Source organism: Strigops habroptila, chromosome 12 (genome assembly GCF_004027225.2).
Source record: "Strigops habroptila isolate Jane chromosome 12, bStrHab1.2.pri, whole genome shotgun sequence".
NCBI classification, from domain to species: Eukaryota; Metazoa; Chordata; class Aves; order Psittaciformes; family Psittacidae; genus Strigops; species Strigops habroptila.
Window position 1 is genome coordinate 17,723,009 of NC_044288.2, and position 18,195 is coordinate 17,741,203.

Here is an 18,195-nt window from a genome sequence, read left to right on the forward strand (position 1 = left end):
TACAAATACAGTGATTTTACTGAATAAATACCCTCATGCCTAGTGCATGGCATGATTCATAGCAGATTAATAGAAGCAATTAAATGTAAGATTAAATTGCCTAAACCATTTGCCCTACTAAGCTGATCCCAGCGCTGTGAACTGTATCAGTGCCACTAATTCCCAGAGATTTTCCTTTGGAGGCAGGTATTTAATGATTTTGAATATCAAATCCACAATGTCCCAGACTGGCTGTCTAATGCCTGTAATCATGTTAAAACGCAGCAGTAAGCAACTTGCCCCAGGCAGCTCGGTGAGTCACTGGAAGAGAAAGCAGGACTGACTTGCATTAGCTGCTCAAGCAGACATGGAGCCACTTGGCAAAATTACGATGGGGGACCGTCCGTGCTGCAGACATCTCAAGTGTCTTGGGTTTCAGGCCTTGAGATGCCATATGTCAGGCCATGTGACAGGCACACACACATGTACGGGGTCATATGGTGCCAGGCGCGCTGTCTGGGCGCCTCGGGTCGTGTAACCCGGTGGCAGATGCAGAGCTGACGGCAGGTCCCCAGCGGCAGAATGGGGCTGGTTCTGGGGGCTGTCACATTGTGGAGCTGGCAGCGCGTGGTGTGCTGCCCGCGGCATCATGAAGTGATGAGGAGCTCATGGCTCTGCATTAAAAGTATAGCAGAGATGGGATCGTGGTCTGGAGTCCAGGGAGTGACCATTATGGTTTATGCTTGTGCTGCTGTCAGAGCCTGCTGTCCCCAACACCTCTGCCCAGAGCCCCGGGAGCAGGAGGCAGCCAGTGGCCCGGGATGGACAGGGAAGCAGTGAGCTGAGATTTCCTTAGGCAGGGCTAGGAAAAGGGGCTTTCCTTACTCCTTAATGTACGTCTGTATCCAGGATGTGTTCTCACTTGAAATACCCAAGCAGCTACACCAACTATTTTCCACTCAGCAAGAAATAGTTACACATGGCACACAGAAATAAGGCCATACCAGGTTTTCCAGCCTCTTTCTCCAGCCCTTCAGTTCAGAGCTGGTGTTCATGCTGTCGGGACTGACCCTTCTGCCTCCTTTTCCCCCGCCTCATCAGCTCCAGCACAGAGAATCTGAGGCAGTCTGAGCTTAGCCAAACCCTGGCAAAAGGGTTAAATCTCAGGATTTAAATGCATAAAAAATTATGTTTTTATTGTAGTATGAGTCATCAGCAATTTATATTGTTTGCATTCTGCTTATTGTAACCTTCCATTGCTGAATCCTTTTCTTCGTCTCCTTTGCTCCTTTTTCTTTTCCCCTTCCTTCCTTCCTTCCTTCCTTCCTTCCTTCCTTCCTTCCTTCCTTCCTTCCTTCCTTCCTTCCTTCCTTCCTTCCTTCCTTCCTTCCTTCCTTCCTTCCTTCCCTCCTTCCTTCCCTCCTTCCTTCCCTCCTTCCTTCCTTCCTTCCTTCCTTCCTTCCTTCCTTCCTTCCCTCCCTCTTTCCCTCTTTCCCTCTTTCCTTTTTCTTTCTTTCTCTCTCCATCTATCTTTCTTTCTTTTCCCTTCTGTTTCTTGTGAATCTGCGTCTCTGTAAAATCTGTCCAAATATTTACAAAAGGAAATGCTGGGTTGTGAAACTGAATTCGGAGAAAATGTTACACATGCTGAAGAAATGCATCCCGCATGGTTTCCAAATGTTCCCACATGCATTTTTTTTCTGTGTCTCAACTGTTGAGGCTTGATCCTTCATATCTTGATTCAGACAAAACTTGCACTGAGGGCAGTGACACCCAGGTCAGGTCCAATGGTGCTGCAATTCTGGCTTTGCTGGAACGGTTCAGGACTGATTTTGGCCATGAATGCTTACTTAAAAAACCTGAATAACCAGTATTACTGAGTAACTGGTTTGTGCAATGGGCCAGCTCCAGTCCAGGGGTTATCTACACTTGTCACCAAGTTGCTAACAAATTGGTATCGGTGTCAGTCAATGCAGAAGCTGTCTGCACCAAGATAAACATCAACCAGGTTGCACTGGGAGACCCATGGCCTCTGGAGAAAGCCATCCAGGTGTCTGGTCCTGCTGAGACAAAGACAACACATTCAGCTGTGGCATGATGAAACTGCCATGAAGTCATTTTCCCAAGAAGTCCCTGATGCCATAACTGAGAACACTCATTGGGTTCTCCTGTTGTTATGGACTGGGATGTATTTTGGCAGAGCAACATGGGCACCGTAAACCCAGGGGATAAAGGGGGCTGAATGCTGGCACTGGGTCCCATCTGCTCAAATCAAAGCATCACCTCCCACCCCCACACTTCATGCTCTTGTTTCTATTATTACCCTTACAAAGACATTGTGGCCTGAGTGCAAACATGGATTGTTTCGGAGGAAGGGGTTAATTTTGTATTTCCTGGCTTTTGTTAAGGCAGGAAATCTAACCCTTAAGAAAGTCATTCAGGCCAGAGTGAGCCCCTAAAAGCCACTTCAGCCCTGTTTTGTGTTTTCCTTTCTTTCATTCTTATGGCAGGTTTATTTAAGAAAACAAAACAAAAATAAAGCAAGGAAATAGCTCGTCCAGGATTATAAGTGGTTCAATACACACTGCCACATGTGATGAATTTTTTTCTTCCTGATTTGCACTGGGTGTAAACAAGACCAGATTCAAAAGTCTCATAATTACATAAGTCCATCGAAGAGCAATTATCATTGCTGTGGAGGCAAATTCCCTTTGCGCAAAGGCATCAGCTGGATGTCTTCCCTGCCTGTCTCAGAGCAGCCAAGGTATCTGGCCCACAGCGTCTACATAATACTTATATGATATGATGTTGGTTAACATCATGACTAGTTCTCATTGAGAGCACATTCTCACTTGGCTGTGCAGGTATCAGACACGGTGATTTCTTTAAACTTGGGCGAAAACTGAAGTTGCCAAGTTGAGGGCAAAAAAAAATCAGTCTTTTAGCTTTGTTTTGTGTGTGGGACACTGGGAAGAGTTTAGGGCAAGACTGTCAGTGGCATAAGGATACCTGTGTCTGTGAGCCAGGGCTGGCTGTTCCCACTAACAAGGCACCAGTGGAACAGCACCATTAAAAATATTGCTTTCCATTAAAGCATTCAAGTGAAATCTCCCAACCCATGCTGCTGCTCCGGGAATGCACAAGGCTTTGGGCTGGTTGGAGAGGGACGTCCAAGCTCCTAACCCCACTGCGGCTGAGCAGGGTCCTTGCCCCTCCTGTGCTCCTACAAGTGATGCCTTAAATCTGCTGCAAAATTTGGCAAGGAATCAATCATTGATGATTCCTGCTGTTCAGCTCCTTAGAAAAATCTGAGTGGGTTGGTGTTTGACAGATGATGTGCAAGGTCACCAGAGCTTGTCCATAGCGTGGTGTCACAGTTATATCACATCTCGTGAGGAGTTGGCCTGGAGCACACCAGAGGAGGACAGGCAAGTCCACTGCTGCCTGAGGCACGGCCCACACTCCCTGAGCGCTTCCCATGTGCGCACAGTGCAGATGGATGTGTGTCCACTACATGATTCACATCCAGTGATCCACTGTGGACGGCAGTGGGATCCCAGGAACAGAGCGAGTGACGGTGTGGTCGAGCAGAGTCACTTCCCAGCACTGAAGAGCATGAGTATTTCTCACAATCTGTTTCCAACCAACTGTTGAAAGAACAACAATAAATAAATGGAATGAAAAGTGCAATCCCGTGTTTATTTTTAAGAAACATGTTGAAAAAACAGATTCTCTTTGAGGCTGCAGTTCTGGCAACCCCCCCTGCTCGGCAGAGCAGAGACAATCCTGCGATAAGCGGGTGAGCCCGCACTGGCACTCACCTGCCCATGCCTTTCCCATGCCCTCTCCTCCTGGTTCCCCATGGAGGCCTGGAAAGCCCAGGAGATGTTGGCCACTTACAGAGCCTGGCTGGTAAGAGAAGAAGATCTGAGGTTTTTAAGAACTGGGAGACATTGGTGGGAGAGAAGATGGAAAATTTGAGGAGTGATGGTTGGCAGCCTGCGAGGCTGGTGGGGATGGATGATGGGAGAAGAGTCTTCTTGTGATGTGGCAGCGAGAGATCTCCTCTGAAAGGAGCAGCTGAAGAAGGGAAGTGAAAACAGAAAACTGCTGAAAGGAGCTGGGGCCAGCAGGAGAACAGGAATTGCTGGGAAAGGGCTGGGGGAAAAGGGCCAAAGCAGGAGGAGGTGCTGGGGGCAGTGATGGCTGGGGAGGCATCACGGGGAGCAGGGGAAAAGGAAGCGGCGCTGACTGGAAGCCCTGAGTGAGAAACACCCGAGTGTGTTGGTGGAAGCCAGTCACACATAGAGGAAAGGAAACTTTTGGGAAGTGCTGATGCACTATCAAGGGGAGAAAAAAAAAGATGTCCCAGTACCCCACTGCTGGTTACTGGCAGCCCCAGCTTCTGGGGGTGTTCTCCGTGGGGGAAAAGAACTTTGCCTGAGCTGCAGGTCTGCTGCGTTTTTTTCCTTACACATAAAACATGATGGGAACAGCCCTCAAATACGTGTTTACATTATAAATATATATACAAATATATGTATACACATATATATTTAAGTGTAGCTATGCCTGTACATGTATATATGTCTATGCATGAGTCAAATATACATATGCGTATGCCTCTTTCTTTATATTTTAGAAGAATAAGCATGCCCACACCCAAGGCTCCACATCCCCCCGCACTGCTGCTCCAGCAGCTTCCTTCCCTCGGCAATGCTCTGATTTCTGTGGGAAAGGGGGGAGCAGCCAGCGCTGGGGGACACGGACAAAGGCTGCCCCAGCCCCAGTGAGGGCCAGAGCTGTGGGGCAGGGGACAGCAGAGAAGTGGCCCAGCCCCATGGCACCTGTGCAGGACACATGCCTGCGTGGGAGTGGGGTGTGTGTGTATGAAGGGTGTGTGCATGTGTGTTTGTAGGTGTGTCTGTGCATGTACGGGTGTACACATCTGTGTTTGTATGTGCACACATGTGTTTCTATATGTATGTGGGTGCACATGTATGCATATGTATGCGTAATATAGGTATGTTTATATGTGTATGTATATGCACATCCGTGTCTGTAGGCAAGTGCGTGTCAGCACCTGTATGCGTTTATCTGTGTGTATATATATGTATATATGTGTGCATAGGAGCTTGTGTGTGCATATATGTGCATCTATATATGTGTATATATGTTTCTATGTGTTTGTGTGTATAGTACCCGTGTATGTCCATGTACACGTGTGTACATACGTGTGTACATATGTGTGTACACATATGTGCCCCCACCGCAGCCCAGTGTCCCTCTGCCCGCTCGGGCGCGCGGCCCCGCGGCACATGACGTCATGCCAGCGAGGCCGGGCGCGCCCGCGCTGGCGCGCGGCCAAGGTGACGTCTTCGGGAGCGCCCACGTGACGCGGCTCCATTGAGAAAACGCCGGCCCGGCGGCGCGGCCCTATATAAAGGCGGGTGCGGGTGTGCGGGGCCGGACGGGTCGTGCTGCGCTGAGCGACCGCGGGACACCGGCCGCTCCGACACTGGCCGCGACTTCCTCATCTTCCTCTTCCTCTTCCCTCCTTCCCCCGGCCGGAGCCGCCATGGTGAACCTGCGGGTGTGCGCGCTGGAGTGCGAGGCGCTGCGGGGGCTGCTGCAGGAGCGCGCCGCGCAGTGCCTCGTCCTCGACTGCCGCTCCTTCTTCTCCTTCAACGCCGCGCACATCCGCGGCTCCTGCAACGTCCGCCTCAGTACCATCGTCCGCCGCCGCGCAAAGGGCGCCCTGGCCTTGGAGCACGTTGTCCCCAACGAGGAACTCCGCTCCCGCCTGCGCCAGGGGCTGGTTCACACCGTGGTGCTGCTGGACGAGCGCAGCGCCGACCTGGAGCTGCCCAAGCGCGACAGCACGCTGCTGCTGGCCCTCGGCACCCTCTGCAGGGAGGCTCGCGGCGCCCGCATCTGCTTCCTCAAGGGTGAGTGGCGCCGGGACCGCCCCGGCACCCGTCGGAGGGGAGGGGGGACCGCGGCAGTGCCGTCCCTGGGGCTCCGCTCGCCCCCCGGCCGTGCCGCGCTCACCCGGCGCCTCTCTGTTCCCTCTGCCCCTGCAGGAGGTTATGAAGCGTTCTCGTCCGCCTGCTCCGAGCTCTGCACCAAGCCGGCCGCCCCCACGGGCCTCAGCCTGCCCCTCAGCGCCAGCAGCGCGCCCGGCAGCGCCGACTCGGGGTGCAGCTCCTGCGGAACCCCTCTCTACGACCAGGTGAGCGGGGCCGGACCGGTAGCTGCGGGAGGGGCGGGCGGGACGCGGGGCGGGCGATGGGAGGAGGGGGGAGACGGTCGGCAGCCTCCCGAGCGGAGTTAACCGGTTGTCTGTTCTGTTCTAGGGTGGACCGGTGGAAATCCTGCCGTTCCTCTACTTGGGCAGCGCTTACCATGCCTCCCGGAAAGACATGCTGGATGCTTTGGGAATCACGGCGTTAATCAATGTATCAGCGAACTGCCCCAACCACTTCGAAGGGCACTACCAGTATAAAAGCATCCCTGTGGAGGACAACCACAAGGCAGATATCAGCTCCTGGTTTAACGAGGCGATTGATTTCATAGGTAAATGAGCTCTCTTTACAGTCTGTTCTTTTTCTGGGGTAATATACCCTGGGAAGTGATTTTTGGGTATTGTTTTCCCCAGTAAAACCTGCATTTGAGACTGGGGAATTTAATTCTATTAGGGAGATATGCTTGGGGAATATTTTCATTTATTTTATCCTACTCAGAGGAGAAATCATAGCTTCACAAAGCTGTTTGAAATCTTGAATCAAGAGGCATTGGTCTTGCAGAGAGCTAGTGAATTTAAGCGGATCAGAATTAAAGTAATCTTGCAAGAACTGCTAAAGTGACCTGGAGGAGCTATTAGTATAATTGGAATTGGAGCCCAGAATGAAAATAGCTGGTTCCCTCAGGACAAAGGCTCTCTTTGTCTCAAAAGCACGGGTGAACCTATTAGGCTAAGGAAGGGATGGATTAAAGAAGTGTAAAACAGGAGCCTGTGCTTTCCCACCTCTGGAAGCAGTGGGACTTGTTTGCTAACTGTGCGTTTTAATTCTTTCAGACTCTGTTAAAAATGATGGAGGAAGGGTATTTGTGCACTGCCAGGCTGGCATTTCCCGGTCAGCAACCATCTGCCTTGCTTACCTCATGAGGACCAACAGAGTCAAACTGGATGAAGCCTTTGAGTTTGTGAAGCAGAGGAGAAGCATCATCTCCCCAAACTTCAGCTTCATGGGGCAGCTGCTGCAGTTTGAGTCGCAGGTCCTTGCCCCCAACTGCTCAGCAGAAGCTGGTAGCCCTGCTATGTCAGTATTGGACAGAGGAGCATCGACCACCACGGTCTTTAACTTTCCAGTCTCCATCCCTGTTCACACCTCATCCAGTGCTTTAAGCTATCTCCAGAGCCCCATCACCACTTCCCCAAGCTGCTGAAAAGCGGGTGAAAATATGGCCAGAACTCAGACTTACTGTCTCAGAAGTGCAATAACTACAGGGACAGTGTCATCAGTTACTTGTGTTTTGTGGGGAACCATCCATGCATCCCAGAACAGTGTCATTAATGGAGAGGAGCTCACCTGATGCCAGAGAACTAGGTGTTACTGACTGTTCTGCTGACTTCTGAAGCCAGTATCTGGATGTCTACACAGATATCAAAGGACACTGTCTCTTCTTGAGCTGTTCCTCCTTGTCTTCTGTCTGTCCTAAGCCTGCTCCATGTTTAGTAGCATGCTCACCAGTATTCCCATTCCTGGACACTTTGAGCAACACTGATGCTGTCCCCTTTTATATGACAGTCCTATTTATTTATTTTTACATTAGTGCATTGGGGTTTTTTGCCTTCACAAGCCTAAAGTTTCATTTCTAGAGAAACAAAATACCTCAGTATTTTTTTTGGTACTATAATCCTGTGTGTGTATATATCTGTCAGCTCTTCTTGTGTCCCAAGCACTGACATGAAAGCACCAGGCGAGTGCTTTTTTGAGTTGCCAAGGGTTGTATGTTTGATTTATTTATGATGTGAAATAATATATTTCTTCTTATGAAGACATAGTTTTGTTACATGATTATAACTTTTTTTATACAAACAGAATAAATTATGGTATTTCTATTGAGCTGGATGATACATTCTTTAAAATCTTGTATTTTTCAGTCCCAAAACCCAAGTGGAAGCTCCCAGGGGAAGAACCATAGAAATCTGAATTTGCAGCTCTCCTGACCTCAGCTCTTGGCTGAATTAGATAGAAGAATGGGTTTAAACAACATAATTGACTGGAAACTGCTGCTGCTCCTTAACCTGAGCTTTTCTTTGTCCCTGTATAATTACATGCAGTGGCAGAATGCCAAAGCTGGCTTCTCAGCTGTAAGGTGGATTTGGCTGCAGTGATGGCCGAAGAGCTCTAACAGTTTGAACCAGCTGAGACTTGAGCACAGGGCTACAGTGAATTCCAAATAGCCCTTCTCTTAGAAAGGAAGAAGCAGCTTCCTTATTACTTGTTTACTTCTAATGCTTCAAAGGTTAAGGCTAAAAATTAACCTGTTGGTAACAGATCTCCCCTGCTTGTGAATTTGTGCCAAGGTGTCTTCTTTTTCCATCCCACCTCCTTGATTCTTTTTCACAACTCAGACTGCCTCATGCCTGGAATGGAGTGCTGGGCTATGTCTGTAAATAAATCGGGGCATAACAAGAGATCAGGTAACTGACAAGACACTTATTTTCTTACCCAGACCCAAATAAATGCTCTCCTTGTGTAGATTCTCACTAGAGTGACTTTTATCTGGCATTTAGTTGAGGCAATGGAAAGTTTTACATAGCATATCAAAAGCCAGGCAGGGGAGCTTTAACAGACCAGCCCTCCTGGCAGCTCATGGGCAAGAGCCACAGGGTGAGGGTGACAGGCAGGATGCAGGGCAGGGTTAACTCCTGCATGGTGTGACAGAACTGCCCATCTCTGTGGGGTGAGATGTGTATGTGGGGAGCAGCACTGCTGTGACATACCCTTACCAGGGGCAGCTGATGGGGAAGAGACACAGCCGGAAGCTTGCTTTGCTAGGCAGGGTGGTAATAGCGGTAAGAGGGAGATGGGTGCTGGGGGAGCACTAGGACATTGTGCGTCCTACCTCCAGAAGGGAGCCACCAGTCCTTGCCTCTCTGATATTCCAGGAGTCACATCTTACTTTTGTCCCATCAAAAATGGTTTTGCTTGGGCAGATACAGTAGGTTATGACTTTCTGTGTAAAATCATGGCATTTTAACAGTTATGATCCTAAGCTTAATGATGAGGGGGTATTTTAAGCATAAAGCAGCTGTGCTCTTGTCAAGTAACTGGAGACAAGCAAAGCACCACAAGCTCCTGCTGAAATCCTCCAAGTTACCTGGAGTATTAACAGTGCTAAAATCCAGGACTCTTCTCCTGGGAGAAGGTGCCCTTGAAGGAGGGGATGATGCGCTGCTGCGTCTGAAACTCTTCCACGTGAGCTGCCCCTCCGATGCAGCTCTGTCGTCAGCGCTGCACGTCAGCTATTGCCAAGCTTCAACCTGACACCAAGGGATAAAAAATGGAGCAGCTAAAAGGGGGAGAGATCCCTGGGCACTAAGAGACAAAGTTAGAAACCTTATTTTCCTAAAACTTCAAAGTGAACATCCTCCCCAAAGTCTGTCCTATGCTGCAGATCCTGCAAAACCCCTCTGTCCATGGAAAGTGCCTGGGCACGTTGTGCTGCTGAGTAGGACTACACTTACCACTGCTCTCCCTGTAAAGCATGCAAGGCTGTTTGTGAATATGTTTGTGAATACGTGTGAATACTGCATTTACACCTGCAGTAACAATGGGGCAAACTTTCACCTTCAAAGCGAAGCAGAGCTTGTTCAGTGGAAAAATACAACCTTGGCAGCCCTGGCCATGCAACTGGTGAAAAAAAATCCTGCCTGTTAATCACAATTCAAACAGAAATCCGCTCCCCGTCAGCCAGGGGAGCTTGTTTATGTGTCTCTTGGAACAATAAAACTCATTACCTGGCAGCCGATCAGCTTTCATAACCTAAGCAGGCACCTGACAGAGGGGCACACGAGAGAGCTGCTTCAGCACAAAGCCCGTAGCGGAAAAGCCAGCCAGCGACAGCAGGGCTTCGGTCCCAGCGAGGCACCGACACGCGCAGCCAGCTCTGTGGATGTGTGATGTCCTTTCCAAGTCTTTATCCTGATCCTTCTGCTGTCACCTGAAATCACTCTCATGGTGCCCAGAGCCCATAGAATCCTGCAAAGTGTCTGTGGTCAGGATTGCACCCAGATCCTGAACTGCTTCTGGTCCAAACAAGGGGAGGATAAGGGAGCAGGAACAACAGTGAAAAGTAAAGAGAGATTAGATTGAGATCTGCAAACGCCACCTTAGTGCCACAGTTTTGGGGGATTGGATGGGCTCAGCTGGGAGGTTTGCTGGGAGCCAGGGGGACGAAGCAGGGCAGCCAGCAAGGTGAGGGGCTGAGGAGGAGGCATGAGCCAGGCAAGGAGGCACAAGGGGCTGAGATGGGCAGAGTCTGTGTGTGGTGGAGGTCGAGGACACCTTGATGGCACAGCCAAGCTGAGCTTTGCCTGCTGTGGATGTGTTAGGGAGGCATTGTCACTTCTTACCCCTCATTTATTCTCCCTGCTTTGCAGTTTTGTTTGTTTGGGATATCAAGACACAGGGTTCACCCTGGTTTACAGCTCTGAACTCCTGTTTCCCCCAGCTCCCGCATGAGCTGGCTGTCCCTCCACACCAGCAGGGCTTGGCTGAGACCCTGCCCCTCGTATCCGATCCAAGACCCCTAGAAACCCAGCACACAGCAGGCATGTGTAGAGCTTTCAGCTTATATAAACCATAGTTTTACAGTTGCATACGTCCCCATGGAAACCACGAGGAGTTTCCCCTTGGTGAGGATGGTGGTAACATCACTTCCTGCTGCTGACAAAACAATTTGTCATGAAGTGATAAAAAGACATGTTTTGTGTTTGCAGGAACTGTCTCCAGGCTTTGTTCCTCCCAAGCCAGAGGCTACTCACCCACCCCGAAGGCAAACAACAGCCATTGTGTGCTGCGCAAAGCAGGGATGGGGAGATGGGGACAAACCCTTTTGGCTTCCAAAATGCCAGAGCATGGACCACTGACACCCCAAAAGGTTACAAAGCGTACAGAGAAAGTGGCAGTGTGTATTCCAGAGCACCACATGGGGCTCCATACAGCACCCACAGACGGGTCCCCACAGCTGAGGGGTGTACATGGCCAACTCAAATGGGGACACAGCACATGAGCCATGCGTAATATCCCCCGCAACATGCAATCCCCAGGGGATGCAGTATACCAGTTATCACATGACAAACAGACAGAGCTCCAGATTAGATGCATCTCGGGTAATCCCCTTGTCTCAAAGCTTTTGCCTTTCTTTTGTAATCAGCAGTTTGAAAGGCGCCGGCTATACTCAAGCTTAGGGACTATCCTGCATTAGTCACCCCCGCTATCAGACTAGCAGGGCCACAAGGATGTGTTAAGCCATTGCATTGAAAAAAGAACATTACATCCAGATCATACGTAGGCAAATCTAGTTCGCCCAGATACCACCTGGGTTTTTTCCTCTGTCTGGCTCTAGGGCGGCAGAAAGGGCACTGAGAGTCAGTTGGAAATGGTGTTTCAGTGCAGCCCTGAGACCCCACTCCCAGCAGATGACTTGGGGTGTGATGGGGAAGCAGAAAAGATCATGGTGTTTGCCTGTTTAGACTCCTTAGAAGCCACCATGCCTCACACCTCATCTAAACCTCAATTCTTATCCTTTCCCTTGCCCAGCAACTGTGTTCATGACAGACACCTACACACGGTGTACCTAGTAAGACTCCACCCAGGGCTTTCGCTTCCCCGAATCTGCTGCAATCCAAGGTTGTTGAGAGAACAGCTAAACCCCAGGCTCAAACTCACTCATGCTGAAAGAACAAATTAGCCCTGATGTTTGTGCTGTGCTATATGTGGCCTTCCAGCTACATGCTACTTACTAGGGTGCAGATTCAGTGACCACAACTGATGGCCTTCCTGCTACATGCTATTTACTACAATGCAAAGTCAGTGACCACAAGTGGTAGGGGGCTATCAACCCAACCAAGAAGCATGGCCAAAGCACCTGCAGGTGGGTCCTGTTAGCACCCATCAAGGGCATAAAAGGTTAAGTGGGACCCAGATGTTAAAGAAGGGAAAGCAGGCCTGAAGGGTGAGATGTTAGAGGCTGGGGCTAAGCAAGATTTGCTGGTGTAGCTGGCATTGCTGTGAGGACTTCAGCTTAGCCGGCTGCCCCTGTTTGGGACCTGGTTCAGGGTCTACTCACTTCTCTATGTGTCCTGCTCTTGTTCAGGTTGTGGCTGTGTGCACAAGGGTAACCTCCAAGAGATGAACTCAGGTACCTGAGAGGAACCAGCTGAGTTGCTCTGCTGCTGGGGTGAGTAAAGGATTCTTGGTTTTGAGAGCTATTTCCATTTTGCAACTGTACAAATCTGTGCCTGTTTGGAGAGCAGTGCCAAAATCCTCTGTGGACCTAACACTGTTAGTCTGGCACAAAGCAAGTTGGCTCCACCACTGGAAGGCTAGGGGCCAAAACCAGGACAAAAGACAGGTTTGGTTTTTGTCCTTACGTGATATGGGACAGCTTGTTATTCAGGTGTTACGTGTTATCCAGGTTGGTTAGGGTTTTTTTTTTTTCTCTTCCCCCTGGGATTTTCCATTTCCAGGGTTTTCCAGCTGCTGCGTGTGGCTGCACACCCCTCCCGCAGTGCCAAGCTGTGCGTGCCCTTAGTGCTGAGCCTTGCCAGCACCCCCAGCACATCTGGGGGGGTGAGGGCTGGCTGAGGTCCCTGTGAGGCTGCTGGGCGGGGGGTTTCCTGAGTGATGCTCTCCAGCTCTTGCATTTGCATGCGTTTCCTGATAGACACAGAAATGACTCTGTCTGGGGTTCCCCTCCTTGGTGCTGCTGGCGGGCCTGGGAGTGGGTGGCATGAGACACCCAGGGGCTGCTTCCAGCTGCTGGGCTGGCATTGGGTGGATATGTCCTCCCAGCCGGTGCTCGGCAGTGATGTGCTGCTGGCTTGAGGTCTATAGGGCTGGAGGTCTTTAGGGAGCCAAAAAGCTCCTGAACATGCTCAATGTACAAGAACAGTGATGAAGCACAGCTAATAACAGTGAATGTTACTAATCCCATTTTATCTCACCTAGATCTTGTTTGGTGTTCAGGCTGGGTGAGACAGGGATGTGGGAACCGTAATTTCATCAGCTAATTCATTCCAAAATCCGTATTGTATAGACCGTGTTGGAGCTGTCATGAGTGCCATGGAAAATGCTTCATTTCTCATGAAAGGGTTATGCTCGATGCCAGTCTCTCTCATTTCAATACCTGTTGGTTCCTAAACTATAGAAACCATGTTTAAAAATAAATTCCCAGAGGACTCTAATATGATGTAGTTGCCTTCTAACTCGGTAACCAGTTAGCTATAAATGACCAAGTCCTCGATACACACGCAATACTTCTTAATTATAGCCTTTGTCTCAGAGCCAAATGTAGGTTCCACCTGTACTGAAATAATAAACTACAGTGTGATTTTTAGACTTCTAATTTCTGATATAATTTTATTTGAAAGGGTTTGGGGTGGTTTCTTGTCTCCAGCAATTGTAGCAGAGATGTCTAAAAATGGCTTTTTCAGGTCTTTTGCATACTAGAAAGAGGCAGTTTCTTTTCATTGTCTTCCCTAAATTCTTGTAAAAATACCATCCAGTGTAAATTTGTTTCCACATCAGTATGTTTTTCCTCTTTCAAATCTTAAGGTTTTCTTAATTGGCAACCAGGTCATAGCCCTATGTGGCTTTGATGGCAGGTTTTTCTAATTTGTGGAGGATATAAACTGCAGATGTTCCTTAGTACTCTTTCCTGGTACTCTGATACTTGCAGACCAACTAGTAACTTCTTTCTTTTCTTGTCGTCTTTAATGAAATCTCGGTAATTGCAGATACATGTTTCAGGGGCTTTTGCAAAATAAGTATCTTAAATTACATGTCTGTGCTTGTTTTCAATCCTGTATGTAAGTAAAATCCTTCTTACATATGAAATACACAACAGAAGGGTGTGAACTGTGCTACTTTTCAGTGTTTTAAGGTGTCCAGTGCTCATTCTCATTGTCCAGGAAATGGGTACGCCATCAATATAAACAAGTGGCATAAACTACGTAACCAGGTCTGGTGGGTCGTCTCTAATCACGTACGTGCTGGTTTAAATGTTATGTTACAGGATGCTTCCTTGGTCTTTGTTGTTAAAACAAAGCCAGCAATCCTACACGTGTCAGCTGTGATAGCATCAGTTGTGAACTCGGTCTGTATCTGGGCACATGTGGCATTTCCCCTGCGTTGATGGGCTTTGCTGAGAGATCAAAGCTCCTGGCTGATGGTCCGGGTGCCAGCCTGGCTCTTCTGCAGCCTGCTGGGATCCTAGAACCATGTCTGCGACGGCCACTTCTCCCGTTCCCAGGTCTAGGTGGTTCAAACCTGGCACCTTGGGAGGAGATGACTTCTGAAAACATCTTTAGGTCTTGTTGGCAGCTGAGTATGAGGAATCCAACTGCTCAGGGCTTTTCAATATGCACTAATGCACACTGCAGCATCTGCTGACATTAGCGCAGGTGGAGCAGGATGGTCGAAGCTTATCAAATGTTGAAGCCCTGTCGGATGCTGTAGCTTGGCTGGAACGGCTGTTGCGTCACTGGGATGCTTTGAGCCGAAGGATTTCTGGTTGCCCTGGGAGCAGTGCGAGGAGCCAGCTGAACAGCAGATTGCACAGGATCGAACAATAGTTCCCACCCTTTCCTACTGACTGGGAGGAACAGAAAGGAACAAAGCCATTTGCAAGGAGAAAAAAAAAATCCTTTCAATCTTTGTCTTTTGCTCTTCCCACTCCCTCAGGAGAGTTGCCTCCCTCCTGGAGCCAGCAGACAGTGCTGAGCAGCCCCCAAATTTCAGCACCTTCCCCTGTTCCTCTTTATTCTTTAAACGCTTGTCCACAGGCGCCAACAAAGATTGTTGTTTATAACTGCCTTTTGTTCCTCTGTTTACAGCTTCCTTTCCAGACTCCAGGGATGGCTGACGTCAGGGAGCTACATTTGGGCTCATCGTACTTTTATCTGGTGTTAATGCCTTCCATGAGCAGCAGGAATGTGGACTGCAAGGCGAGATGTCGGGGCTGCACAGGGAGAGGGGGCCTGGGGAAGGCAGAAGGGAGGCAGGCAGCGCTGCGCTGGGGCATAGCATGATGCTGCCCACCCTGCTCTCCCTGCCAGGCACCAGTTGGTTTGCTGGAGAGCACCATGGTCATTTATGGCCTTGTGTGGGGAGGGCCTGCCCCCTGGCACCCTGTCCGACTGTCCAGGCAGCTGGCAGAGCTGAACATGGCACCACGAGCTACGCGCTGAGCTATTTTTGAGGCGGCTGGGCTGCATCCCAAGTATAGCGTGCTCTATTTCTGGTGCAAAATGATCTTCCTGGGTGGGGGATGTGGAGATCTTTTTTCATACGAAACACATAGGTTTGGGTTTGGAGGCAGTGAGAGAAAGAAACAGCTGGGCATGGCTGGAAGAGAGAGACAAAAACAAGGCGTAGAGAGCTGGGGGCCATGAAGGTCTCACCCAAAGGGAGAGCTCTGTGCTTGCTGCTGCTGTTGAATGCTCGTTGCCAATGGTTTGCTCATGGATCAGGAATCAAAAAGGCCTGGGTCTGGTTTACAGCTGGGGTTTATTGAGGACACTGCAGGGCTTTGCATTTGTTTGAAATAGGCTGCTGGGGGAGTTTGAGATTCCAAAACATTTAACAAGGCTAACAGGGATGAACAGGGATGCTAAATGCAGAGCTGGAAACTTAACTGGTTGCTTTCACTAATTTTGGACCCGCCTCTCACTCCAGATCAACTAGATCTCAAGGGCAGCAGACTGCCATTTGTTCACCAGGGCTTAAAGAAATTCCTAAAAAGAATTGACCAAAAGGAGTTGTTTGTTTACCATATGCCTTGTAGTGATACCAAGAGGCCCCAAATAGTGCTGGAGGCTCTGTTCCAGTGGGGATGTCATATTAATGGGATAGCAAAAGGAAAGGTCTGCTCCTGCTTCCAGGTGCTTGTGCTGGAGCAGGCCATAACCCATGCCCTGGCAGGCTGCTCACTGCAGGAACCTATTTTACAGGTGGAAAGTGATGTGCAGGGCCATGGACTGACTACCTGTGGCTGTGGGGTTTGCTAATGCAACCTTCATACCTGCATCTGAAACTAGGGGTCTGAAGTGTTTCATCCTCTCCATAGAGGAGGGCTGGTGATGACACAAATAGAGGACATAAAAAAGGATGTAAAACTTTTCTTTAAGGCTTAAGAAGAATTTGCTGTTCTCACTTTTTTCAGCTACCTTAGAAAAGGACCCGTTCCTTAACTGCAGGTAGCACAAAAAAATGCCGCGAACTGGAACACTAATCAAGACCTGTGTTCTGAAACCTACTGCTCTGTTACCTCCGCTCAGCTGTGTACCAGAAAGGGTTTTTCCTTAATCATAAATTTGAAGTGGAAATATTTGGTATTTCCAAAGCCCAGCACAAGACTGACAGCTTTTCCTTTGAGGTGTTCTTTTGGAGAAGCATTTAGGGCTTTTTTTGAGGCTGGATGAAAATTTTCCACTTTCAGATTTCCAATCAGAGCTGGTTTAATACTATCTCTATATAAAAAAAGTTGGTTCCCAGCGATAGGACATAAAATACTTCCACCTACTACAGAAACAAAAGAAATGAGTAATAACATCAGAATGAGAACAAGGTCTGTTTGCAGGTAGATAGAAACAATCGGATCCAGCAGACGGGGATTGAAGTGATGTTTCTCATCAACTTCTGGTTACCAAGAGTAGCAGATTTAAAGATACAAACTGATTTCTAAGGCCAGAAGAGTCTATTTTGATTATACAATCAAAGTCCTGCTTAATGTAAGCCAAACTTCTGGCTGAAAAGGAGCCTATTGTTTAGAAGAACGCTGTCCTGACAAATTATTTCAAATGATGGAGATGTAATTTTTGTAGAGGAATTCTTGGCTTGTGTTTTAGTGGAAAGAGCAGATGACAGTGCTAGAAATCATTGATTCTCAAAATGGTTCTGTGTTACTTTGGCCAAGCCACCTCCTGTTTTTCTACCTTAGTTTACTTGTCTCTAGAATGAAGACTCTGCTGTTATGCCTTGACATTATCAGATTTAATTGGGCTGTTCACAGCCTGGTGACAGAAGCAGCTCACTGGTGACAGCATACATCCATCAGGCTTTTTCTGCTGGAGTACATTGAGCATTTTTAGGGTGCAATGGACATGAGATCATAGAGCGGTTTGGGTTGGAAGGGACCCTAAGAGTCATCTAGTTCCAACCCCGCTGCTGTGGGCAGGGACACCTTCCACTAGACCAGGCTTCTCAAAGCACCGTCCAACCTGGCCTTGAGATCTCACCATTGCTTTAATGTCAACACATGTTCTTCCAATAAGTGCAAAAATTTGCTTAGAGGGGTTGTTTTCTCCCCAGGGGATCTGGACTTACAGGGAGGGCTTTTTAGGGTGAAGGAGAAGGAAAATATGTTTGTTTTGCAGGGGGAAGAACCAGGAGCTGAGCAGAAATGGGGAGGGGGAGAGCTGATGGGAGCAAGCAAGGTGTGGGGACATGCAAGGTCACTGTGGAAGTGGGGAGGCAAGGGGGCCAGCAACTTGTGTGTTTGCTGCAAGAGGAGATACTGGAGAAGCAGTTAAGGCAAACTGAAGGGGAAGGGAAGTTGCCTCATATTTGTAATGGTTTTCACAGTGTGGTAATGTTCTGGGTGGAGAGAGATGTGGAGGCTGGCAGCAGAAAAGGAGACTTGGATGGGTGAACAAGGAGGGTTTATGAAGCAAGTTAGTGAAAAGGCAGATGCTGGGGGTCATCAAACCATTTGGTGAGGTGGAAGGGCTGATTCTCCCTTGTTTTGCCCTTCCCACCATGACGTAAGTGGGTATAAGATATCACCATGTCAGAAGTGGGACCAGTTGCTCCAGGCCCTTCCCCTTACAATCTGGCTTTCCACCAAATCACCAGTCCTGGATTGGGCCAGAGATCTCAGTTTTCCTTCTTTCCTCCTCCCCTTTAAGCCAGTAATGGATCT

The 18,195-nt window shown here is 48.9% G+C and overlaps 1 protein-coding gene across 2 annotated transcripts; it reads left to right on the forward strand.

Moving 5' to 3' along the window:
* The first annotated feature begins 4,430 nt into the window (after positions 1-4,430).
* Positions 4,431-8,114, forward strand: DUSP1 (dual specificity phosphatase 1). 2 transcript variants are annotated; one of them, XM_030504579.1, is made up of 4 exons: positions 4,431-5,927; positions 6,063-6,211; positions 6,336-6,555; positions 7,058-8,114. In XM_030504579.1, the coding sequence occupies exons 1-4, from the start codon at positions 5,558-5,560 to the stop codon at positions 7,426-7,428; spliced, it is 1,110 nt and encodes a 369-aa protein (XP_030360439.1). In that variant the 5' UTR covers positions 4,431-5,557; the 3' UTR covers positions 7,429-8,114. The 2 variants fall into 2 exon arrangements, with proteins under 2 accessions (XP_030360439.1, XP_030360438.1); XM_030504578.1 differs by having other exon boundaries at positions 4,431-6,211.
* The last annotated feature ends 10,081 nt before the right edge of the window (positions 8,115-18,195 follow it).